This window comes from Puma concolor, chromosome C1, assembly GCF_028749965.1.
Source record: "Puma concolor isolate L17-30 chromosome C1, mPumCon1.1.hap2, whole genome shotgun sequence".
Lineage (NCBI taxonomy): Eukaryota > Metazoa > Chordata > Mammalia > Carnivora > Felidae > Puma > Puma concolor.
Window position 1 is genome coordinate 50,969,339 of NC_141674.1, and position 27,780 is coordinate 50,997,118.

The 27,780-nt window shown below is 39.2% G+C and overlaps 1 protein-coding gene across 6 annotated transcripts in view; it reads left to right on the forward strand.

Annotated features, from left to right (window-relative positions):
• PATJ (PATJ crumbs cell polarity complex component) overlaps positions 1–27,780 on the forward strand; it is a 367,672-nt gene that overhangs the window by 242,955 nt on the left and 96,937 nt on the right. For all 6 annotated transcript variants that reach the window (XM_086717156.1, XM_086717157.1, XM_086717152.1 and 3 more), the window contains one exon: positions 13,955–14,027. In XM_086717156.1, coding sequence (XP_086573282.1) covers positions 13,955–14,027 — 73 coding nt within the window. The remainder of the gene's footprint in view (positions 1–13,954; positions 14,028–27,780) is intronic.

A 27,780-nucleotide genomic window follows, 5' to 3' on the forward strand; every position in this document is an offset into this window, starting at 1 on the left:
GTTTGAGTCAATAGATATGTATTTGATAATTTGTGTGCCAACATTTTATTAATTAATGCTGCCATTTCCATAAGAGAAGGAACTATTCATCTAACAGAGAGGTCTTACCTAAAGTGACGAATTCTTTCCTAAAGCAAGCGTGAATGATAAGTATAAGTGATAAAAAGAGGAATCCCTGATTCACCTGGTCTGGGCTTGAAACCCAGCTCTAGAATACCCCAAGTATATGAGTTTGGTCAGTTTCCTGATCTGCAGTATGTAGATAATATAGCTGGCTTATAGATTTTTCTAATGTCTTAATATATATAAATTGCCTGGCAATATGGGCTCAGCAATGTTTGTTGCTATGGTGATGAAGATGATGATGGTGGCAGAAAAAGGGGAGGAAGTAAGAAGAAAAAAAGAAGTTAGGGATAAAGGAAGAGGAGGAAAAGATGAACCACTCCTTCATATATATTTTGTATCATTCCAGAATCTGGAATATTTATTTCGAGTGAAGCATATTCACAATTTAAGAATTTTAATTAACATCATAATGATAAAACACTTAGAAGAGATAGCTATATAACTATATATATATATATATATATATATATATATATATATATATATAGCTATCATTATATAAAACTTTTTTTGGTGGGGGGGGACAATGTGTGCACGAGTGGAAGAGAGGAACGGAGGGGGGGAGAGAGATTCTTAAGCAGGCTCCACGCTCAACGTGGAGCCCAACATGGGGCTTGATCCCACAACCCTGGGATCATGTCCTGAGCCAAAATCAAGAGTAGGACACCCAACCAACTAAGCCACCCAGGCACCCCTATATAAAACCATTTCTGATCAAGGTTAGGATAAGAGACAAGGACACAGCCTGCCTAAAACATCTCTTTTAGTCCTGTGTCTGCTGCTGCTTCTCCCCTTATTCTCCCTTTTTTATTTTATTTTTTTAAGTAGCTCGATGCCTAGTGGGACTTGAACTCACGGCCCTGACATCAAGAGCATTAAGAGTTGCATGCTCCACTAACTGAGCCAGGCAGGCACTCCTCCTCCTCCTTTGAAATGATGACCTGATATTCTAACAGGGAGAAGAGTACCATTTAATGAAAGAATGTATAAAGAGAAATCTAATTAATGTGAATTAATCCCCATGTCAATAAAATATAATAGATTTTACTGAGGTGAATAATATCAGTGTCAGAATATAAAACACTTAAAGAAATAAAAAAATATATGTTATTGCTCATCCACTGCATATGTCACCAGTGGGGGTATAATGGTGGACTGGTGTCCTATTTAAATATGGTAACCTGTGCATTTTACACGCTGCTCAACCTATCCTGTCTCCTTCAGGCTGATTATCTAGTTCATCACTCAATTAGATACATTTTTCTTTTTTTAACATTTATTTATTATTGAGAGACAGAGACAGAGCATGAACATGGGAGGGGCAGAGAGAGGGGGAGGCACAGAATCCGAAGCAGGCTCCAGGCTCTGAGCTGTCAGCACAGAGCCCGACGCGGGGCTCGAACTCACAAACCGCAAGATCATGACCTGAGCGGAAGTCGGACACTTAACTGACTGAGCCACCCAGGCTCCCCACATTTTTCAACCTCTGCCTATAGGTTACCTCCTTTAGACTATTGGTACGAGAACCCTTGTTGTGCCTATTTGGGAACCAAATCTTAAAGCAGTTAAATACTGATTTGCTATCAATTCAGGAAGTTAGCACTTAAAGCACCTCAGCACAACAGGTGCAATTATACTTTTAAGCTGCCTAACTTCTGCTATATAATGTTACTTTAAAAACTGATGCTTATAAATTGTATTTCTTTATAGGTAGTGCTTCTATTTGGTAATATTGCCTTCCTTAGTTTAAATTATTGATTCTCTGTGCATTTCCATTATAGAGAAATTTTTGGCTTGTATGCCTCAGCAACTTTTTTCCAAATTTATTGACAATTGAGTTAAAAATGGGAACTAGCCACAGATTTCAGAGTATGATTAGCAGTAATCACAGAAAGCTGTTAAAATATGCTGCAGGCAACATTTTAATTAACTAGGGCCTTTAGTCTATAGTGATACACATTTGTGTGATCACATCCTTGTCGTATTCTTTTAACACTTGTATTTATTCATATACTAATTGACCTTTAATTCACAAGAGGCCTGTGAGTCATTAGTGACATTAGCAAGTTGCTGCTGCTATGTATACATGACTTACATAATCACTCTTCCCTCCCTTTTTCCCCCCAAATTAGATTTTGGACAATCTGGTAATCATGTACTTGTGCCTATGACGCACAGGGACTCTGGTATACTAAATTATTCCACAATGGATAGTCCAGATGCATTTTACAATCTCGAATTCTTAGTATGTACCACACATTTCAGTTCTGTGGGTTTTCCTGTTTGACATTATCCCCTCTACACAAGCACTATAACTTAAGTACAGGAGGAGAGCTATATTAATACAAGAAAGAATGAATTGCTGTATTTGGCAGTGCGGGGATCCGAGGAGATTAATGATCTTGCCTGGAGCTCTTGTCATACCTTCCCCCACTACTGAAAATTAAATGTCATGTATAACAACTCACTCTCCATTACTTAATTACCTGTGGAAAATGTGTACTGTTATAAAAACTCCTGGGGCTAGGGGAGGCCAAGTGAAACTGAACCCCATGGAAAGATTTAGTGCTGGCTGTCAAGCCCTACTGACTCAGAGTGGACTCACCGTGGGAGCTACCATACAGTATCGATTGAGCATATGTCTTGTTTTTGTCACTAAAAATATAGGGTGGCCCGTTATCCTCTGGCCATATCCCGAAAAGATGATATTGACTTGAAATTAATGTGAATGTCACAGTCATCTGTGGGAGAAGTCCATCTGAAGAAGTGAATTAAATGCCTGTTCTTAAAATCCTTGCTATGCTCTTTGTATCTAAATAAGAAGGAAAAAAGATCATGGGAATGAGCATGAGTTTAACTTTCATAAAGAACTATTCATGCATTTATTCAACAAGTATTTGCAGGGTACCTACTTGTGCTGGGGCTGCGGAGTCCATGATACAAAGACTACAAATCTCTACCTTAAAGGAGGAGGCAGAGAATAAGCAGTGTGATACCTCATCCAGTGATAAAGGTACTGGGTACTTTATGTATAGGAAACACAGTTAACCTAAACTTTGGAGCCTTTGGGAGAGTATTACAGAGAAAGATGCTGAAGCTCAGACCTGAAGTATAAGTAAGCAAAGCTATAGTGTGTCCAGAAACCCAAAGGTTTCTGAGATTGGATATTATACCCAATGTACCTGACCATTTACTTCTACGAGAAAAGCAGTCGTTGAAAGTATCATTGGATGAGCTGTGTACATCAGCTGCTTTGAAATCTGTGAGGAAGCATACTTCCAACTCTCATGGACCATTAAAGAATGTAATGCCCCATTTCAAGTACACAATAAAATATCATCCATGAGATATGTGACAAGATTTGAGGAAGAGGCCTGTCGTTAGCATTGAGTTCTTTCTAGGACTTGCAGGAGGAAGGAAGATAGAGACACTCTTCAGTTTCAAAGCTCTTCTGTGTTTAGTTGGACCATAAGGTAGACCCATGTGAGTCTCTCAAGTGCTCTGCAATGCGGACTCTTTCTTAATTTCTTTGATACTTGTTTATTGTACTCTCCATATTAAAGAGTAATTTTAATTATTTATTACTTTTATTTTGTAAGTAGAATTTATAAGCCTTTTAGTTCAAGAACAAGGTGGAATTGGAGTGTTTTGTGTTCTGATCTTTTGTCAAGACATTGGATGTTATGCATCCAAATAAGAAGCGTTGTTCCCTTTGACCTACTATGGTAACCTTGGGAAGTTGTACACTTAATTCAGTTACAATTCCATTGGGTGGATTCCAGTTCTGGAATCATCTTGAAAGCCTATGGCATATTCTTTTGAATAGCCACAGAAGCCATAAGTTTTCCTTTTTTTTGGAGGTAATTGTAGCTAGTCAATCTGAAGTGACTCAAAATTTTGCCATTTTGAGGCCATTCATGAATCAGGTGAATTCAGTATATTAGATAAAGTGTTGCTATCAAACTTTCTTGCATAACTTATAAAGTATCTTTGAAAATCATTTTTATTTCAGGGTGCCTGGGCGGCTCAGTCAGTTAAGCATCTGACTTCAGCTCAGGTCATGATCTAACAGCTTGTGAGTTTGAGCCCCGCGTCGGGCTCTGGGCTGACAGCTCAGAGCCTGGAGCCTGATTCGGATTCTGTGTCTCCCTCTCGCTGCCCCTCCCCCACTCATACTCTGTCCCTGTCAAGAATAAACAATAAAACATTAAAAAAAAAGAAAAAAGTGAGAGGGGAGATGGGCTAAATGGGTAAGGGGCATTAAGGAATCTACTCCTGAAATCATTGTTGCACTGTATGCTAACTAATTTGGATGTAGATTTCAAAAATAAAATTAAAATATATACATATATATGTATTATATATATGTATTATATATGTATATGTATACATATATTATACATGTATATGTATACATATGTATATGTATTATATATATGTATTATATATATATAAAAAAGAAAAAAATCATTTTTATTTCATTATTTTATTTCAAGAAATTGGTAATTTCTTCTTTTCTTTGCTACTCCCCATCCTTAACGTGGTACCAGCTTGGGAAAATTATGACTATATTTGTTTGATTTCGTTTAGCACTCAAACACCTAATTGTGCCTGGTTTTCTAATCATGTTGGGAAGTTTCTCTTTCCTTTTTTTTTTTTTTTTTGGCTGGTCAGTACTTCTCCTTTCCTTGTAGAATATCTGTTTCCTTAGATAGACTTTCTTTTTGAAACACACACACCCACACAATACATGTACTATGGTGGAACAGTAAAATCAGTACAGCTAGTTGCCTCTCTTCCTCTGTGTAAGCTGAAAGGGCCCTGTCTTTCACTTCTGAGATGTGGCCCAGGGTTGGTCATGTGACCTAAACTTAGGCAATATGATACCTTTGCTTAGAATAGGAAGCACTCACATTACGTGAGTGATTTTATATAAATGGTGTTTATTCATGAAACCACAGGGCCTTAATAGGAGGTTCCTGCTATGACATCATTCTGTTTTCCTGCTTCCTTGTCCTCTGGAGGCCTCCTAGTTCCTGTATGTTCCAAATCTAATCATGTAGCCTGCTTGTGTTTTGTGAGATCCCTGTATCCCTTTAATAAATTCCCTTTGCTTTAGTTGGTCCAAATTCATTTCTCTTGCTTGTTGCCAAAGAATCCTAATGAATGAGAAGGGTAATAAAAGTGAGCTATCTGAACAAATCACGAGCAGCCGAGTGAGATGGTTTCTTCTGCACATTTTCTGGTCACCCACAGGCTTTTACCGTTGGTTCTGACAAATTTTTATCCTTCAGACTTCTTCAGCAAATCACAAGACCTCTGAGCAGGTCTCCACTGTGTATCTCCAGTATGACATATTTCCATTGCCAAACCATTCACTGGCTCTTGAAATGAGATTGGATTGCCATGATTATCTCAGAGGAATTAGGCAGGATTTATCCTGCGTTTTTACCTGCAGTGGAAGAAGTCACCTTTCCCCAGCACATGGCCTTTTAGTGAGGGCTGGATATCTGAACACCATTAAGGCTTTGCCAGCCAGGATAAAGAGACAAATGGCTGAGGGTATCTACTACGTTATCCTTCAGAAAGAACCTCTCTGAGAAACATATTAGGCTAAATCATCCCATCCATCCAGTCCTAAGCTCTCTACATCAACCCTCCCACCAACCTGCACTGCCAGATATTTTATGAGCTACCTTTTCCTCTGCACAACTGGCAACAGTTATTTAGAACTTGCCTGGGGCCACGTTTGTGAAATGTGGGTCTGGATGCTGAGTTACTCCCAGCAGCCCTCATTACTGACATTGTTTGGAATGCCAAGTAAATAAAGTTCATAATTCTACTGTCATTGGTCATTTATTTCAGATTCAGCATATTGCTATTTGGGAGGTTTCTTACAATTGGAAATTGTAAACTATTCAGTCTGTTCATAGAGTTTGAAACCTCTCTTGGAATCTTTACAGAAAGGAGTTTTGCTCCCACTGAAATATAATGATGTGCTTTGTTTTATATGTTACTTCTGGTTCATTTATATTGAGCTTTCCTAGCCAAATGTTAATTCAGTGTCGTGTCCCAATTAATAAAGCAAATGTAGAGTTTATTTTTCCTGTCCTCAAGTGTCTCCCATCACTATATTTAGTACAATCAGAAAATAACATTTAGGCCTGTTTAGCTGTGTTCCTGTATCACTCATTTATTCAACTCTGTGTGTGTATTTAAACACTGGGCTAGGCACTAGATGGCAGTTGTAATCATTTTAGAATAGATTTTAAAAAATGAAATCTGCCTACTCAGCTATCCTGGCTGAATTCAGGTACAAAACTTCTGTTTTTCATATAGTGCTGTTTTGTTGGTATAAAATAAGATCCTACGGGTTTAGTGAAAGTGAATTTCCAAGTGGCAGAACCACAGCAGTCTGGAGACGATGATTTTGTTTTTAATGTTTTTTATTTATTTTTGAGAGACAGAGGGAGACAGAACACAAACAGGGGAGGGACAGAGAGAGAGGGAGACACAGAATCCGAAGCAGGCTCCAGGTTCTGAGCCGTCAGTCAGCACAAAGCCCGACGTGGGGCTTGAATTCACGAACCGTGAGATCATGACCTGACCTGAAGTCAGACGTTCAACCGACTGAGCCACCCAGGCACCCCGACAATAATGATTTTTAAGTGACATTCTAAGTAATTCAAATATATTCTCTGCACACTTTGTTGTTCTTGTGTCTTGCTTAATTGTTTTAAATTGTAGTAAGATATGTATGACATAAAGTCCACCATCTTAACCATTTTTAAGCATACAGTTCAATGACAATGAGTACGTTACACTGTTGTGCAGCTGTCACCACTACCTATCTGCAGAACTCTTTATATCTGGTAAAACTAAAAATCTCTACCTGGTAAAAAGTAACTCCCCATTCTCCCTCCCCTCCCCTGCAGCCTCTGGCAACTACCATTCTACTTTCTGCTTCTGTATTTTTTTTTTAAATGTTTTTATTTATTTTTGAGAGTGAGAGAGACAGAGCATGAGCAGCAGAGGGTCAGAGAGAGAGAGGAAGACACAGAATCCGAAGCAGTCTCTAGGCTCCGAGCTGTCAGCACAGAGCCCGACGCGGGGCTTGAACTCACAGACTGTGAGATCGTGACCTGAGCCGAAGTTGGATGCTCGACCGACTGAGCCACCCAGGCGCCCCTCTGCTTCTGTATTTAAGTATACTAGGTAGGGGTGCCTAGTGGTGGCCCAGTCGGTTAAGCATCCGACTTTGGCTCAGCTCATGATCTCACAGTTGATGAATTAGAGCCCTGCATTGGGCTCTGTGCTGACAGCTCAGAGCCTGGAACTTGTTTTGCCCCTCTCTTTCTGCCCCTATCCCCCCACCTTGTGTGTACGCGCTCTCTCTCAAAAATAAATAAACATTAAAAAAATTTTAAAAAATAAAGAACAAACTACAAGGGCCCAAAATAGGCGCAAAAAAAAAAAAGTACAAGGCAGCATGTTCCATCTCAACATGTATTTCCATGATTACCAAGTACTTGATTCAAGTACCGGCTCAACTTTAAGGAAGGAAAGTACAAGCCAGAGGATTTAGGAACAGTTCTAATTATGGTCACGGAAGAATATTGAGGGAATTACACTCTGCTGTATTTTTTACCATGCTACATGCACTATCAAACACGATGAGTATTTTAAAGCATTTTATAGTCATTATATCTGTACAAAGACTAGGTAATGAAGACATGACGCTCAGAACTTAAGTACAAAAAGTTGATAGAGTGAGCAAACTCAGAAACTTTCGTACTTCTTGCCCTGAGGAAAATTATGAAATAGCTTTAAGAGTAAATTGTGACCTAGTAGATCTTTTCCCTAAGGTGAGTCTAGGACTATTGGCTTGGGTATGTAAGAGAAGACATATGTGGCTCTGGGGCAGGTTGTTAAAATGGGAAACACTGTAGTGTAGTAGCTAAAAGAGTGGGTTTTGAGGCCAGACTGCCAGGTTTCAACCTTGGCTGTACTATTCATTTGCTTTGTGAGTTTGGTCAGGTTGCTTACCCTCTGTGTTAAATGAAGAAAATCATTGTAATTACCACATAGGGCTGTTAATGCAAGTTAAATGAGTTAATCCATGAAAGACATTTAGAACAGTGATATATGGGTATGTTTCTGGTGACCATATTTTCCAAATCAAAGAATTGTGCTGTGTACTAGTTTTCTCTTGCTGTGTAACAAATTACCGCCAATTTAATAGCTTAAAACAACACCTATTTATTAGCTCACAGTTCTGTAGATCAGATGTCTGGCACAGCATGGCTGTGTATCACAAGGCAGAAATCAAAGTGTTGTCCGTTCTAAGTTCTTGTCTGAAATCTTGGAAAAAATTCAACTTCCAAGTTCATCCTAGTTGATGTCTTGTATGCCCTTGCTGGTTCTCAAATGAGGACTACTCTCAGCTCCTAGAGACCATTCATATTCTTTTTTTTTTTTTTTTCAATGTTTATTTATTTTTGGGACAGAGAGAGACAGAGCATGAACGGGGGAGGGGCAGAGAGAGAGGGAGACACAGAATCGGAAACAGGCTCCAGGCTCTGAGCCATCAGCCCAGAGCCCGACGTGGGGCTCGAACTCACGGACCGCGAGATCGTGACCTGGCTGAAGTCGGACGCTTAACCGACTGCGCCACCCAGGCGCCCCAAGACCATTCATATTCTTTACCACATGGCCTCCCCCATCCTCAAACTGGCAATGGCATTTCTTTTTTTTTTTTTTTTTTTTTTTTTTTAGGTTTTATTTATTTATTTTGGGAGAGACAAAGATAGCACGAGTGGGAAAGTGACACAGAGAGAGAGAGAGAGAGAGAGAGAGAGAGAGAGAGAGAGAGAATCCCAAGCAGGCTCCACATTCTTAGCGTGGAGCCAGATGCAGGGCTCGACCCCATGAAACTGAGACCATGACCTGAGCCAAAACCAAGAGTCCAATGCTTAACTTAACCTACTGAGCCACCCAGGCATCCTCCAGCAATGATATTTCTAATCTCTGACTTCCTGTCTCTGACCTCCAAGCATTCTTTAGGATTCCTGTGAAATAACTACGAATTTAGGAGATCAGGGCATGGGAGCTCTGGGGAGTGACATCTCCAGATTTAAAGGGCCAGTATGATTGGGTCAGGCTCCACTTGATCATCTTTCTTTGTATTCTAGTCAGCTGTGCTGTTTAATATTACTTAATCATGGAAGTGAAATTGATCCTATGCAGTATGTAAACCAGGCGGCAACAATCTTGGGAACCTTTTTAGAATTCTAACTAACACAACTGCCAATGAGTGTATTTTTGTAACAAAATAGAATTGAAATCAGGATCTAGAATGTATATTTGTGATAAATATAAGTATATTCTACAAGAAACTGAATTGGGGGTGTTCCTAGAAACTGTTTGGAGAAAAACTAAATTGACAGTCCCTGTATAGTTAATTCCATTATTGTAATTGTCCATTTACTTATATAGCTATATTCCTTACTAATGGCTAATACCATCAAAGGCAGAAATGATGTTTTCTTCATCTTTGTACCCCTAGTATAAATATTTTTTAAATAAACTAAATGTATTCAAAACAAAATCAGAGCTATATTATTGAGTTTATTCTAATTAGTAAATGCTAGCCAGCTTAAATTAAATGAGAATGCAGGGGGCGCCTGGGTGGCTCTGATGGTTAAGCATCAGGCTCCTGGCTTCAGCTCAGTGCATGATTTCATGATTCATGAGATTGAAGCCCGCATCAGGCTCTATGCTGAGAACACAGAGCCTGCTTGGGATTCTCTCTCTCCCTCTCACTCTCTGCCCCATCCTATCCCTCTCCCCCACCCCGCCCCTCTCTCTCAAAATAAATAAACATTTAAAAAAATAAAGGAGAATGCATTGTAAGAATACAAGGATGTCTCAGGGGCTCTTAAGAAGGGGCTTTACATCTAAGACTGAAGAAATCAGGATGACTCCAGAGATGTCAGAAGCGATTTCTCAACCCCCTCTTTAGCCTTGAGCACTTCATTTGTTATTATCTAGCTACTACATTCCTGATCTCTGTGTCTGTCCTAAATTTTGAGTCCCTGGGAAAGAATCTGATTGGCCCAAACTGAGACAGGTGTTTTCTCCCTCCATCCACTAAGGTTGAGGCAGGCTGTCATTGTTACACAATGTAGACATTGCTACTCTGGCCCATTCAGGGAATTACTGTGAGCTAAGCAGACACCCCAAGAAATGTCCCTTAATGTGGCAAGTACTGATAGCTGCCTGGCTAGAGGCAGTACACTATCATTAACTCATTGAAGCAGCTTGAAAAACACAGAGCATAGTTTTGATAGTTCTGTTTCCATGTCTTTTTCCTGCCTTGTTAAGATCACCTTTATTCAACAGACATTTATAGTACCCCTACTCTGTCAGGTAGTACTCTGACAGTACTCTGTACAGTACTACTCTGTAGTACTCTGATAGGGGTACTCTGACAGTACCCTACCTCCTACAAGCTGGAGGGATGCAAAAAGATAAGATCCCATCCCTGGGCTTCAAGGGGGAGAGAGGACAGCACAGGTAATTTTAATAGAGCATGAAAAATACAGTGATACAGACATATACATACAGGGTTCTGTACTCTGGAAAAGTATTCTCACTCTTACCCGTGGTAGCACTCCATTATCTCTCTCAACAGCTGTTGACGATAATTATGAAAATACCAATAAGCAATTACAATTTCTGATTGTGTCTTGTATGGGGCGCCTGGGCCTAAGAAACTTACATTAATTATATTGGAAAGGAAAGGTAAATTATAAAGCAAATAGATTTTATTCCTTGTGAGAATCACAGGAGAGGAAGGGCCAAAGGGTCCCCAGAAGTCATTCAAGCAGACTGCTTGTTTGAAGTGTGAATGCCTTCTGTCCTTTGGCTTCCCTCTTCCTACTCATTTCTCTTGAAAATTGTCAGGTCTTTGCTTACTTGACGTGGAGGTGTGTGAACACTCCCTGGTAAGTGGATTATAAAGGATTATGAACTATAACTTTTTAAAGCACTTTTTTCTCTCCATTGAGAGTAATTGTAGTGTTCTATTTTGTGAAGTTTAAAAAAATTAATATAGAATTTAAAGGCCATTAAAGTCATACTCATTTGGAGAAAATCATTAAATTATGAAGGGATAACTTGGCTGATTTGAAGTAACTTGGTCCAGGTAATCATGACTTCTCAATAAGAATTTATGTGCAGCCATATTTTTAATGCCGGTAACCTTTGAAAGAAGTATGAAAAGCCATCTGCTTAATTACTGCCAAATGTACTCTGCCCCGTGAGTTCTGAGTCTGGAGCAGACATGTCCTGTTGGCTTTCAGCTCTAAGCTAGAGCTGAGTTCTATTGTGTTATTCAGTGGAGCAAAATGAATGTGAAAGGGAATTACTACTTTGAAATGCTGTTACTTATCCAGAGGTAACTGATTGCTTCTTCTGTGTATGAGCAAACTGCTGAGGAATGGATTGTACTCCCTGAAAAACAATAGCCATCTCTTAATGTAATAGTGCATGCTCAAGGCATCTGTGATGCGGTCAGAAAAACTAGATACATTCTTCATATGCTGTGTCACTTTATGGTTCTAGTTTTTCTCCCTCTTGCTTTGGTTTGACTCATATGCTAGATAATCCAAGAACCTTAGAAGGTTAGAATAAGGAATGGTACCTAGACTTCATCTCTTTATTTATATATACTCTGCCTATTTCCACATAAAATTTACATCAGCCTAGACTTCTTGCAGTTCAGTTCACTTAACAACTCTGTTAAGTACAGACTGTTTGCCAGGCACTGTTTGCCCTAGTTAATGTAAGAGAGAGTAGGAAGGACATGGTTCCTGTCCTCGGAGTGCTTACCATCTAGAAGCACATGTTTATGCAGATCAGTTAGGTAAATTATGAAAGACAATAACTACAATTATTGTATAGGGTGCCATATGCATATAGTGGAGGTCCTAGAAGGCTTATTTGAGGAAATGATGTTTATGGTCAGCTAGGAAAAAGAAGTAAGAATATAAATCAGACAAAGGATTTGGGCAATGGCTGAGCAGAGCGGAAGAGAATAGGGCTAGCTAGTACCCTGAGGTGGATGGAGCTTGGCTCAGCTGAGAAATGGGAAGAAAGCTCATGTAACTAGACTAGAGCCAAGTGAACCAGGAGAAGAGAGAACAAGCCAGAGATGGAGGCTGAGACAGATTGCTCAAGGCCTTACAGCCTCCCTAACAATTGTGGACTTGATCCTAAGTATAATAAGTCATAGGGGTATTTTAAGCAGGGGATAGAAATATAACCAGATTTATGTATTAGAACCATAATAACGCTGCTGGGTGAAGAACAGACTGGAGAAATAGGATGCTCTTACCGTTAACTCTGGTAAGAAATGATAATAGTGGAAGGACTCAAGATACATTTTGAAGGTAGAATTAACAAGGCTTCTTGATTGGATATACAGCTGAGGGGTTAGAGGTTTCAAGAATGACTCCCCAGTTCCTGGTTGAACAGTGGGGCAGACCTTGTTAATATTTACTCAAGTGAGGAGGATTGATCATGGAACCCTCTGGCGACTAGTGGGATAAAGAGATCTATTTTATTTGAGATGTTTGTAAGACATCCAGTGGAAATATAAAGTAGGAGTTAGATATGCAGATATTAAGCTCAGAAAAAGACCTGGGCTAACCATATGAATTTGGAAGACATCAATATAGAGATAGTCTTTTAACATAAGGGAATAATTCACTTAATTGAGGTTATTGAACTCACACTGGAGGAGAAGGATGGGTGGATTAGAAATTTAATAAAGACAATTCAGGTAAATGCAGTGATATGATTAAAGCACCAAAGCAGGAATGGCATGGACCAATGTATTTTTCCTATTGGTGAGAAGTAAAAAATACATTGGGTTTGGATTTTGAATACCATACCAAGTCAGGTAGTGGCTATCCTGGATATACTGGTCATATGGAGAGAGATCCGTGAACAGTCTTAGAGCTTTACATACCAGGAAGAAGCGTTTTTGTGATCTTCCTTGGTTTATGTTGTGAAACCTAAAGTCAAACTTCACATAAATCTTGAGATAATTATTACTGGTTATGCATCATGAATGAATAGTAAAGGTTAAATCTCCCACGAAATCACCACCTATCATTTGCTGGTAATGTCATGGAAATGGGCCCAAATAATCAGAACTGGTATTCTAGGAGTTGTTCTGTACCTGTGACGCTGGTGATGAAGTTTTAGCTCCCACCTTCTCTGCTCCCATTAGGATGAGGAGTGGGATTGACCCACATTTGTCTGGATCTCTGCTCTCCCCATCCATCACTCCTCCTCACAGTGCCCACCCATGCAGGGCCTGTCATACACATCCCATCGACCTTCATTTGGCATAACAAAGTTAGAAGCCAAGTGAGGGAGCCGGGAACCTTTCCAGTTCAAAGAACAAAATGGTCTGGATATTAATGGGCCTAGAGGTTACACACGGCCATTCAAAAAACTTACACTCAACAGTGCTGAAAGAGTTGATGTCTTTCCAAAATGATCCTGACTTAGTAAGCAGGATCTAGCTAACCCCTAACATCATCATTTTCTGTCACTAATAATCACATCTTACTGTCCCTGGGGTAATACATCCCTTTTTGTGCTTAATAGGTTTGCATGCTTAAAACCAGTATACATCTGTACATATTTTTTATTCTAAGGTGCTGTGTATGCATTTTCAACAGAGGAAATGGTTGTATCTTGAGCCAGAAACTTAGCATTTGGTGTGTGCTGATTCTGCCTATTTTCATATCCACAGAAATGAAGATGCAGTCAATCAGATGGCCGTTGCTCCATTTCCATTACCATCAAGTTACCCATCTTCTGTTGAGGTAAAATGGCTCCTAATGAGTTTGCCGTGACTTAGATGGATCTGTCATGATTATTTTTTCCAATTCTAGCATTTTTGATTGTCAGTACCTGATATTCAAAATTCATGGAATGTGCTAAATAGGAAATTTCCCTAATTAGAAAGTATTTGAGGTATGATTATAAAGTAATATCAAAGACATTAGAACTTAACATGTAAGTATTGCTTTCCTCAAAGTTCCTTCAAGTTTCTTCCAGATCTATAATTTGTCCTAACAGGGCATTTCAAAATTTATTGGAAAAATGATTTTTTTTGAGTTTTTATTTAAATTCCAGCTAGTCAGGGGCGCCTGGGTGGCTCAGTCAGTTAAGCGTCCGACTTCGGCTCAGGTCACGATCTCACGGTCCGTGAGTTCGAGCCCCGTGTCGGGCTCTGGGCTGATGGCTCAGAGCCTGGAGCCTGCTTCCGATTCTGTGTCTCCCCTCTCTCTGCCCCTCCCCTGTTCATGCTCTGTCTCTCTCTGTCTCAAAAATAAATAAACGTTAAAAAAAATTTTTTTTTAAATAAATTCCAGCTAGTTAACCTACAGTGTAGTGTTAGTGTCACGTGTACAAGTTAGTGATTCAACACTTCCGTACCACACCAGCCACTCATCACAACAAGTGCCCTCCTTAATCCCCATCACCTGTCCTCCATCCTCACACCCCCTCCCCTCTGGTAGCTGTCAGTACCTCTTTCTTTATGTTTTTGAAATACTTTAATACCTATGATCAGAAGTATCTTTAAATAACTAATCTGTTAATGGAGAAATTACTAGTACAAGATTGCCATCACATTGATCTGCTGATCTGCTTCTAGAAGTAGACAGATAGATGTACATTAGATAGCTAACTAGCTATATAATCAAGTGTCTCCTCAGCTGAGGGAACATTACATTCTCTTTACATTTTTTTTATTTTTTAATTCCAAAAAGAAAAAAAAAATACTTATTGTAACTAGTCAAACCATACAGAGTTACTAGAAGAAAAAGTTAATTTTCCTTTCCCTACCTCCCCAAGGAAGTTAATATTTACTGTTTAGTATCTTTCCATATTTTCTCCTTTTCTTCTAACACAAAAATAAACAGCTATATGTGAGTAGTGTCTCTTTTAGTTAAAACCTGATTGTACAGTACACATTCTTTTCATTCAGCCAGCATTCGAGGAGTGCATATTATGCATCAAATGGTCTTGGGTGTTAGAGACATAGGTGTGAATAAAACAGAAGGCTCCTTGCTGTGGTTCAGCTTACATTCTAATAAGGAAATTAATGAATAAATACACCAAGAGAATTATCAACAGTGGTCTGTGACTTGGAGAGAATTAAAATAAGGAAAGTAGCTTGTGATCCAAAGTAACACTTTGGTTAGTGTCAGGGTAGTCCTCTTGGACAGGGGAAATGTAAATGAGGTCAAAATGATAAGAAGGAGCCAAACACAAAGATAAAGGGGGAGAGCTTTCTTTGCAGAGGGAACAGAAATAACTCTCAAGTGAGAATGAGCTGGAGCATTTGAGGGATATGGCTGGAGGCGTATTGGGAGCCTGGAGACTGGTATGGGGCAAGAGCTTTGTGAGTCAGAGTGAGAAGTTTGGGTTTTATCCTATGTGCGCTGGAAGCCACTGCAGGGTTTGTGATGGGGGAATGAAACGACTTGATGTACAGTCCACGGGGTAGAGAATGGACTACGGGAAAGTAAAAGTAATATGCCAAAAGACATCAGACACCGTGAGACCTGATTGCAGTTAGATGCAGACAGTAGTTTGGTATTGGAGGCAAAGAAAAGTGAGTGGATTTTTGGAGTTTTAGATGGTGAATCAGACTTGATTGATTAAATGTGGAAGCTGAGGAGAACCAGAGACTCATGCACAAACCTAGATTTTTGGCTTAAGCAAGAAGGTGGGTGGTGGTGCCTTTTATTAGTCTCTTGAAGAATAGCTGCTCTTCAGCAGAGAAGTGGAAATTAAGAGGTTGATTTTAGATAGGTTACATCTGAAATGCATAGTATACATGCTTCTGGTATAGATTCTATTCATTAAAAAATTATTTTTTTGCTTAATATCATGGCCGTATTTTGGTATACTCTATTATTTCCAACTGACAGATGTCAAGATGATTTTCCAAGGCTTGGCCAGTAAAAGGATACCAAAATAAACATTGTGAGTGTGTATGTGTGAGAGAGAGAATTATTAGGTAACGGTGCCTTTATTTCTATAGCATAGATTTCCCCCAGTGTACATTTGCTGAGTCATAAGCTGTATAATATGTTCAAAATCTTTACTTATATTGACCAATTTCTATCATAAAAGATTGTATTGATAGGTATTGACTCTCTACCAATTGCCATGTAGCCAAAGCTTGCCAGAAATGGGTATTTTCACTCTAAGACCTAAGGCAGCTAGCATGTTGGTAGAAAGGAAGGACCAGAGCCATACTCTTCAGTTCAAATCCTAGTGTAACTATTCTAGACACCTGGCCTTGGATAGTTAGAGCACCTCTTCTGTCCTCCCTTTATTTCTATGTAGGGAGGTAACAATAGTTTCGCCTCATAGGATTGTTAGGATTAAATAAGACATATCTTGTGCCTGACACACAGTAGCTACTCAATAAATGCTAGTACTTAATTCCTAATATTTTCATCTTTACAGAACGCCATATAAATCTTTTGGAGGGAGTGGGGGGAATAAGGGGAATCATATTTTAGAATAATTTTTTTTTTTCTAGAGTATTGTTAGTTATGAATGTTCCCATCAAAATATCCCCTTGAGGGCACCCGGTGAGTGGCTCAGTGGGTTAAGCATCTGATTCCTGATTTCGGCTCAGGTCATCTCACAGTTGGTGAGATCAAGCCCTGCATGGGACACAGAGCCCACTTGGGATTTTCTCTCTCCCTCTCTCTCTCTGCCCCCTTCCCTGCTCGTGTTCTCTCCCTCTCTCTTTCTTTCTCTTCTTCTCTCTCTCTCCCTACCTCCCTCCCTCCCAAAATAAATAAATAAACTTTTAAAAAATCACTTTGGAACTGAATTTTAAGGGGATGATTGAATCTTGAGTCTACTGTGTCAAACACTGTCTTAAAGGCCTTCAAAATGTGATCTCCTATCCCACTTACATCCAGTCCTCTGAGAGACAGCATTATTATTTCTACATTACAGAAGAAGAGGGTGGGGTCTGGAGAGGCTAAATACTATATCCAAATGCCCAGAGGGAGGTATGTTATTCAACATCAGCTTCCTCATCTGTACCTGGAGGTATTACTACCAAACATTCATAGACTTGTAAAGAGCTAAGGAAGTTATATATATATAAAAATACACATCCCCCCACCACACACACAGCATTTAGTACAGCTCATGGTGCAGAGTAAATGCTCAATTAATGTGAACTGTTTGTTCAAATATTTTAAGTATATTTAACTCAATTTTTAAGTATATTATACAAATTAGCTATGCTTTTCATTTTCTTAACTATGCTAACCACAGAAATGGCTCTAATCATTTAGTCACCAGTAAAAAATACATTTTATTATATTATAATTGAATATATGAATTGAATTATAAAGAGGGGTTTTTTTTTAGTTTTTCTGTAGACTGTTGGCCTCCAAAAACTGCCACCAAATGGTGAGTGATAGCCCTGCTCCGGGTGGCCAGTAAAGTCTAGAGGTGTCTCTGCTCTCCTGCCTGCTTCCTTACCCCTTCCCTCTCGATTTTGTGACCCTGTCACTATGCATTTTCCCCTCCTCAGCTGTTTTTAGTAAGTACTCAAGCATGACTCGTGTGACATATCGCTGAAAGCGCTCACTCATTTAAATCATCACCAAACAGGGGCGCCTGGGTGGCTCAGTCGGTTAAGCGTCCAACTTCGGCTCAGGTCACGATCTCACGGTCCGTGGGTTCGAGCCCCGCGTCGGGCTCTGTGCTGACAGCTCAGAGCCTGGAGCCTGTTTCAGATTCTGTGTCTCCCTCTCTCTCTGCCCCTCCCCTGTTCATGCTCTGTCTCTCTCTGTCTCAAAAATAAATAAATGTTAAAAAAAATTTTTTAAATCATCACCAAACAGATGAAATATAACCTTATCATTAGTAAGTTGGACCTGATAACAGTTAGCATAGTGAACAGCACTATTATTATACACTAATGGGATCTTATATTCATTCCTTTAGTGAGCAAATATTTATTCAGCCCTTATTGTGTGTCAGATACTGTTTTAGACACCAAGGATATAGCAGAGAACAAAATCCCTTCATGCAGTTGTGTGCCGGCATAGTGAACAAGAGTGCTAAAAGAACATTGGACAAGAAGTCTGAAGATGTGGGTTCTTGTGGATTCTTTAACAAGACGGCCTTGTTAAAGTAGTTTCTCAGAGTCTTGTTTTTTCTGTAAAAGCCACACTCATAACCTTCCTCATCTGTGTCAGCAGGTAGTTATGAGAATCAAGCACTAAATGTAGGTAAAACTACTTGATAATCCATGCAGCTCTATACATATATATAAGGGACTATTAGCATTTCTGCTGCTATACTCTTGGTAATTGTAATACCGGGGCAGCTGTATGGTACAGTGATTAAGAACATAAGCTTGGAATTCAGACACATCCGAGTCCTAATCTTTGTTCTGTCATTTACTAGCAGAGTGAACTTGAGCCAGTTAAACACTATAAACTTCCATTTCCTCACATTTAAAGGGGGGATTGATAATAATAATTAATTCTATGGATTTGTTGGAAGAATTGAATGTTTATAAAATACTTAGCATTATTCTTGGCAAACAGTAAGAACTCATTACAGTTGTGATTCTACTTCTATTGTTACAGCCCTAAAGCAAAAGTCCCAGCTTCGAGCATCTTCCATTTTCAACAGGTGCATACAACACAGGGTTTATTTTCTTACTATATTACTGTATTTGTCCTCTTGGTCAGAATTCTTTTATAACTCTTGCCTAGCAGATCTTTGTTTCAGAGTCTTATTTCAAAGTTGGAATTAAGGCTTTGTATTTACCTCCCCAACTTCTGCTAATGAGCCTTCCTTTCTCATTAATGCATAGTAAAGCACTAGACCCTCTCCATGTATCTGTTCATGCCACCCACCCACCCCCCACCCCCACACACACACATATCTTGGTCTCTCCAACACTTAGGTCTTTATTCCTATTGTTTCTTCCATCTGGGTTGACTCTCCATTTCCTCCTTATTAATTCACAACCAATAATTTCTTGAAGGATTGCTTTTTGAAAGACTCCTTCAGGGGCACCTGGGTGGCTCAGTTGGTTAAGTGTCTGACTCTTGATCTCAGTTCAGGTCTTGATCTCAGGGTTGTGAGTTCAAGTCCCATGTTGGGATTCTGTGCTAGGCATGAAGCCTACTTAAAACACACACACACACACACACACACACACACACACACACACACACACAGAAAACAGAACTTCAAGTTTTCTATTATTCAAAATGAATAAAATAATGCATAGCACCTGGAATATAATAAGTGTTGAAATGTGAGATATTATGACTAACTTCATCTCACATCATTCCCTTCAGTAATCTTAACTCCCTTCATAGTTAAGTAATATTCATAGTTCATTTAAAAAGTAAAAATTGTCCTTTATGTGATGTTACCTGGGCCTTATAGAAAAGAGAGACCCATTTCTAAATGAGTTTCTCAATGAGGATTTTTTCTCAACTAGGATTTTATTGCTAATAGTTCTCTCACCAGCTCAACATTTTAAGAATGTAGGACTATATGCACCACACTAAATTCTAAACTTCTGGCAGGCTGGCCTACTATCTTCTTGACCACTTTATTCTCATATCCTAGCATATGGCACTTGCTTAATATTTGTTGAGTAACTTGGGGCACCTGGGTGACTCAGTCAGTTGAGCGTCTGACATTTGGCTCAGGTCATGATCTCGCGGTCCGTGAGTTCGAGCCCCACATCCAGCTCTGTGCTGATAGCTTAGAGCCTGGAGCCTGCTTCAGATTCTGTGTCTCCCTCTCTGTCTCTCTGCACCTCCCCTGCTCATGCTCTTTCTCTCAAAAGTAAATAAACATTAAAAAAAAAAATTTTAGTATTTGTTGAATAAGTGAATGGGGTGATTAAGGCTTTTTTTTTTTTTAATGTTTAGAGTGTGAGTGGAGGAGGGGCAGAGAAAGAGAGAGACATAGAATCTGAAGCAGGCTCCAGACTCTGAGCTGTCAGCACAGAGCCCAGTGCGGGGCCCGAACTCCCCAACTGTGAGATAATGAACTGAGCCAAAATTGGACACTTAACAGACTGAGCCACCCAGGCACCCGGGGTGAACCATATTTAGGCTTTTCTACTGTATCCTTGATGCTTCATTTCAGTGTTGGATACTTCTTATTGATTTAATTTATTCTGCTACTACTTATCATATATCTACTTTGTAGATCATGCACAAAGTGTCTTAACCTCAAAGAACTTCTAGTCTTATAAGGAAAATAACACATGTCTATTACTAAAACAAGGTGTCCTAAAAGATAAAGCTTTAAGACGAGTTCAGAGAAGATGAATATTATTTCCTGGTAAGCTATTTCTGATGAGTAGATTGGATTTTAAAATATGAATATGGTTAGATAAGAATGTGGAAATAGTATAAACAAAAACATGGAAATAAGAAAAATAAGGGTTTGGAATGGGGAGAAGAGTAATGGTATGTGAAAGGAAGTAATAGAAGATGGGGTTTGAAAAGTAAATCGAGATCAAATGAGAGGCTTGAATTTAAATCTCAGAAGGTTTGGGGGCACCTGGGTTGCTCAGTGGGTTAAGCGTCCAACTTCAGCTCAGGTCATGATCCTGCAGTTCGTGCATTCAAGCCCCGTGTCAGGCTCTGTGCTGACAGCTCAGAGCCTGGAGACTGCTTTGAGTTCTGTGTCTCCCTCTCTCTGCCCCTCCCCCCACTTGCACTCTGTCTCTCCCCACCCCCTCTCAAAAAAATAAATAAATAAACTTAAAAAAAAAATAAATCTCAGAAGGTTTGATTTTCATGTATTAGGTACTCAGAGCTGTTGAAGGCATTTTGAACAATGAAATAGTCCGATCAGGGCTCTACTTCAGGTAGGTTAGTCTAATAGCATGTCAAGCATATCTCAGAGAGGGAAACCCAATTAGGAAGTCACTGTTGTGGTCTTGGAAGAGGTGCTCAAGGCTCAAGTATACTTGGGTTGTAAGATATTACAGTCCTCGACAAGGCAGGCTGAATCTTTTAGAATATCTTTATAGAAGCAAGAGCTTTAATTTTTTTCTTTCTCAGAAGTTGTGCTTTTTTGAATACTAAGTGAGATGAGGCAGGCCTCATAAAGAATGGACAGGTTGATTACCCAGGGAGTGCTATTAGCATAATTCCTATTTTATCTTTAATTGTGGACTACCTTACTGGAATTCTGAGTAGCCTAGAAAATATGCTTACGATGGGGGTAGAAGAAAGAAATTCAATTTGTCACATCTAGTCAACATGACTTTGCAGAAAGAAATATTTGTGAATTTAGGCTGGCAATGAGACAAATAAATCATCCTGTGGTTTTTTTGGAAGAGAGCATTGAGTTTGGGAAATGTGGGCATGATAAAATTTAAACCAATATAAGCTTTATTTTTAAAAAACTTCCAATTGTTTAAAGTAGGTATAGTTGCTGTTTTGTTTTTTTAATTTGCTTAGTAAAATCTTAAAAGGGAGCACCTACATGACTCAGTTAAACATCCAGCTTCAGCTCAGGTTATGATCTCATGGTTCATGAGTTCAAGCCCCACGTGGGGCTTTGCGCTGACAGTTCAGAGTCTGGAGCCTGCTTCAGATTCTATGTCTCCCTCTTTTCTGCCTACCCCTGCTCACACTCTGCTTCTCTCTCAAAAAAAATAAACATTAAAAAAATAATAATAATAATGAAAATAGCTTTATTTTTATATATTAATAAACTGTTTTGTCATGGTAAATGAAGAAGTAAGGGAACAACACTATGGAGCACTTAACGAATCAGAAGTGTGGTTTTGGGGCGTCTGGATGGCTCAGTCGGTTAGGCATCCGACTTCCACTCAGGTCATGATCTCACAGTCCGTGAGTTCAAGCCCCACGTAGGGCTCTGCACTGACAGCTCAGAGCCTGGAGCTTGCTTCAGATTCTGTCTCCCTTTCTCTCTGCCCCTCCCCAACTCTCTGTCTTTCCGTCTCTCTCTCTCAAAAATAAGATAAAAACATTAAAATTTTTTTTAAATCAGAAGTGTGGTTTTTCTGACAAATATATGACTTTACTCATGTGGAATTTAAGGTATAAAACAAATGAACATAAGGAAAGGGGAGCAAAAATAATATAAAAACAGGGAAGGGGACAAACAAAAGGGATTCTTAAATATAGAGAATAAACTGAGGGTTGCTGGAAGGACTAAATGGGCAAGGGACATTAAGGAAGACGCTTATTGGGATGAGCGCTGGGTGTTATACATAGGGGATGAATTACTGGATATATTCCTGAAATCATTACTGCACTATATGCTAACTAACTTGGATGTAAATTTAAAAATAAATAAATAAATACATTTAATTAAAAAATTTTTTAACTAAAAAATTAAATTGGAATTAAATTTCCAATTAAATTAAATTGGAAAAAGTGCAGTTTTTCCAATCTACAGTAACATCCTTAACTAATTTATTGATAACCTCTCAAATAAAAACATAAATTCCTTCTCTCATAATGTCATTATCTGGTTGGGGAAAACTATAGTGGTGGGTATGAAAAAAATTAAGTAGTATAAAAATAAAAACTATCACCACTTTATGTAGATTTTGGAGGACCCCAGGGAAGGAGTTTAGGGAGTTTAGAACTTCCTGAAGGTTTGGAAGGAACGTCTGAGAATTGAACAGCATTTCTCATCAGCCTATTTATTTATTTAGGTAAAATCTGTGGCAAACATACAATCATGAGCCTTACTTTTTCTTTTCATTCATCTTTTTTAAAAAATTGTTTTTGAGAGAGAGAGATGGAGCACAAGTGGGGGAGGGGCAGAGAGAGGAGACACAGAATCCAAAGCAGGCTCCAGGCTCTGAGCTGTCAGCACAGAGCCCAACGCGGGGCTTGAACTCACAAACCGTGAGATCATGACCTGAGCCGAAGTTGGACACTCAACCGACTGGGCCACCCAGGCGCCCCTCTTTTCATTCATCTTTAAAACATAATTCACCACAGAATCTACTACCTGTGATCTTCATGGGAAAAGGTCATTCTCTTTGAGCAGCCTTGGCTGCCCAGACAACTTTGGACAGGTGGTTTGAGGATCAGCAAGAAAGGAAGGAAGGGAACACCCGTTATCCAAATTAGCTGAATCATCTTGGGTGTCACTGGGCCACCATCCACCAGCCAGATGGTCTTCAAACCACCGTGATACAATTGGACTTTGGAAGTCATGCTTGCTGACCTATTTTCCTCTTCCCATCTCTGACTGATTCCTCATTTCTAAGCTCCTGGTCAGCGGGGTATTTTAAAGGTTGCCTAACACATATGAACCATTCTGTTTTCAGAACAGAACCTACATTGTTTTGTTCTGTGCCTCATTGAAGGATGAAAAATCTTCTATAAACATGAACTCTTCCTAGGAAAGTACATGCTTTATTGTTAACCTCTCTCAATTCCAACTTCCTTTTTTTACCTGACTCCTCTCCATCTAGATTTTTATTTCAAATCCTCCTCTATAGAACCATCTCAAGCTAAACCAGTAACTAAAAACAGAGGAAAAGCTTTAGAAGGGGTTCATGGTAGAGTTAAAAAGAGCATTGACTTTGAAATGAGACAGACCCAGGTTGAATAAGAAGAAGGCTCAAAGGAAATGAACAAGGCACAGATGTTAGGTTCAAGAATGTTTCAGTCTCATCAGGAAGATCAATTCCATATATATGTAATTAGGATACAAATTAAGTGACATAGGAAATTCAGGAAAAATGTTAAGTGAGGTTAGAAGAAAAAGAGCTGTCTTCCAGATAAGAAGAAGAAAGGATTTATGGAATAAGTGACATTTGAGACATGGCTCTGTGTGATAATTCTGTACGTGTAGATGTAAAGGGTATTCTTTTTTGTTTTTATTCAAATCTTTTTTTAGAGCGTGCAAGAGAGAGAGTGTGTGCAAGTGTGTGCACACGAGCAGGGAGGTGGGGTTGGCAGAGAGAGAGAGAGAGAGAGAGAGAGAGAGAATATCCCAAGCACGCTCCACACTCAGCATGGAGCCCAACATGGGGCTTAGTCACATGACCCTGGGATTGTAGTCTGAGCTGAAATCAAGACTTGAACACCCAACTGACTGAGCCACCCAGGCACCCCCAAATCTTAAAGGATGTGTAGACCATTTGCAACTGAGACTTCCTTGCCCATGTTTTCTTACATTTTCAAAGTTGAAGCATCAAACAATGATTTCTCCCCAACTTTAGTATTCATTTGATAAAGACCAAGAAAATCCCACTTCTGTACTCATATTGCCAAGAAATGTAAGATGCCTCTGACTTATTTAAACATTAGTTGCTTGGGGCGCCTGGGTGGCGCAGCCGGTTAAGCGTCCGACTTCAGCCAGGTCACGATCTCACGGTCCGGGAGTTCGAGCCCCGCGTCAGGCCCTGGGCTGATGGCTCGGAGCCTGGAGCCTGTTTCCGATTCTGTGTCTCCCTCTCTCTCTGCCCCTCCCCCGTTCATGCTCTGTCTCTCTCTGTCCCAAAAATAAATAAAAAACGTTGAAAAAAAAATTTTTTTTTAAATAAAAAATAAAAAATAAAAAAAAAAAAATAAACATTAGTTGCTTTCCCCAAGAAGATACATGCATAAATAAAAGAATGGCATCAGCTGACCACCATTCTGATGACAACCTCCTTTCATTTGGGATCAGAGGAGGTGGCTATTTGCAGAGTTACTAGAAGAGCCACCTATGTGTTTTGTTCTAGAATTTAGTATGCTGGAGTTGCAAACACGAAGTATTTGGGGCATTAACGGTTTTCCATAGATTAAGTACTAGTTTTTGAAAGTCTAATTAATTTCTTCTGAATTTTTCTGTCTCTAGAACTTACTGTTTAAAATGCTAAAAATCTCGGGGCGCCTGGGTGGCTCAGTCGGTTGAGCATCCGACTTCGGCTCAGGTCATGATCTCGCGGTCCGTGGGTTCTAGCCCTGCATCGGGCTCTGTGCTGACAGCTCAGAGCCTGGAGCCTGCTTCTGATTGATTCTGTGTCTCCCTCTCTCTGTGCCCCTCCCCTGCTCATGCTCTGTCTCTCACTGTCTCAAAAAAAAAAAACAAAACTGAAAATCTCTATATTCTAAAGCTTTGTTTCTTAACGTGGGCATGCTTATTTTACATAGTGGTTTCTTGGTTACCCAAAATTCACTGAGAAGAGTATATTCTACCTAATGAAATTTTCTGGTTAACAAATGCTAAAACACTGTTGAAAAATTAATGGTCTAATAACAATGATTTATTTTTTTAAGATTGTGAATCCTATTTTCCATAAGATTAGTGATCAACACTCGGTGCTGGGGCACCTGGATGGCTCACTTGATTAGCGTCCAACTCTTGGTTTCTGCTCAGGTCATGATCTCATGGTTCATGAGTTCGAGCTCTGCATTGGGTTCTATGCTAACAGCTCAGAGCCTGAAGCCTGCTTCGGATTCTGTGTCTCCCTCTCTCTATGCCCCTCTGCTGTTCGCTCTCTCTCTTTCAAAATAAATAAGTAAACTTAAAAGTTTTTTTAAAAACACTGACAAGGGGGGCTCCTGGGTGGCTCAGGTGGTTAAGCGTCCGACTTCGGCTCAGGTCACGATCTCATGGTTGGTGAGTTCAAGTCCCACATTGGGCTCTGTGCTGATGGCTCAGAGCCTGGAGCCTGCTTCATATTCTGTGTCTCCCCCTCTCTCTGCCCCTCCCCTGCTCCTGCTCTGTCTCTCTGTCTCTCAAAAATAAATAAATGTTAAAAAAAATTTTTTTAATAAATAAATAAAACACTGACAAGGAATACAGAGAAACAAGAGCATCATTTACTTAAGGCCTAGAGCATAGTTAATAATAGCAGGACCTTTGATATCAGTCTTCCCTAGCTTTGAATCTTGGGTTCACCTCTCAGTAGTTAGGCATTCATTAGCAAGCTAACTTAAAATGCATCATTTCCCCATCCATGAATGGGAATAACCTTGGTACATATCCATATAGGGTTGTTACGAAGACTACACGAAACATGGTTGATAACGAATCTGTGTCAAGAAAAAGCTGGAAACAAAAATAAACTGCACTCAGTGTTATGCTAATAGATATTTTGCTTGTTAATGTATTAATTTTCAAGGCAACCTGATGGGGTAGTATTTTAATCTGGTACTTTTATCTGTTTAAATGTTTAAATCTGTTTAAAAAAACATATACTCAAGGGCGCCTGGGTGGCTCAGTTGGTTGAGCGCCCAACTCTTGGTTTCAACTCAAGTCATGATCTCACGGTTCCTGAAATCAAGCTCCATGCACAGAGCCTGCTTAGGATTCTATCTCTCCTTTCTGCCTCTGCCCTGCTCCTATCTCTCTCTCAAAATAAATAACTAAACTAAATAAATAGGTAAATAAAAGAACTCTTTGGTCCCACATTTAAAAAAATAAAATAATAAAAACCAGGGTGCCTGGGTGGCTTAGTCTTTAAGTATCTGACTCCAGCTCAGGTCATAATCTCATGGTTCATGAGTTCGAGTCCCATATCAGGTGAGCTCAATCAATCCCCAGTTCAGGTGAGTATGAGCCCTGCTTTGGGTGAGCCCCACTTTTCTCTCTCTCTCTCTCTCTCTCTCTCTCTCTCTCTCTTACTCTGCCCCTGGCTCACTTCCACCCTCTCTCTCTCTCAAAAAATAAAAAAATGAAATAAAATAAAAACAAGTACTCAGGCTTAGAAAAAACTTTGCTGAAAGTCAGAATTCTAAATGGCAAAGTTGCGATTTGAACCCAGATCCAACCAATTTAACATCATGCTGCTTTCTTAGATTTTTTTCTTTTAGATAGTTCTCAAAGCTCTCCTTTATTTTTTAAGCTTACGATAATATGTGCCAATTCTTCTATAATCTAACAGTATAGAAATAACTAATGTAAAAATTCCCCAATCTTTAATCTTATACCCTAGAAGTAAGCAATTTAAATAATTTGTCCAATATGCCTACAAATATTTTCCTGTATGCATATCTCTATATATCTGTATATTTTGTATGTTTTTTTTCTGAAAAGAATATTCTATATTCTTTCAATGGCATGTAAAAATTACTCTTTCTCTACATCATAATCAATACTTAATGTTCTCTTTCTATTGTCCATTTGATATATGAAAGAATGCTATATCTTTGCTTTAAAAACTATTTTCCCTACAAACGATCCAACAAAATTTGTAGTAATCCCAAGAAAGTAGTGTTCTAATATAAAAATCCAAATAATGTAAGTATAGATACTCCATTTATCATCCTTATTCTCCCCTATGTACCCTCAGAAAGTAACCTCTGGTTCATTAACTATAACATTTAATATGTTATAATTCAATTGAGGAGATACTGGATGTGTTTTGCAATTTTAATGGGGCTTATTCTTACAGGATGTCTCATTTATATTAAATCAATATTTTTAGAATTCTGCAGAAAATAATCATCAAGTAAACAAGTGCTCCATTCATTGGTTCAACCAGGATTTGTCCAATGTTTTCCAGGTACCAGGCACAGTGATAGGTACTTGAGTTTCAGAAATAAACAAAATAAA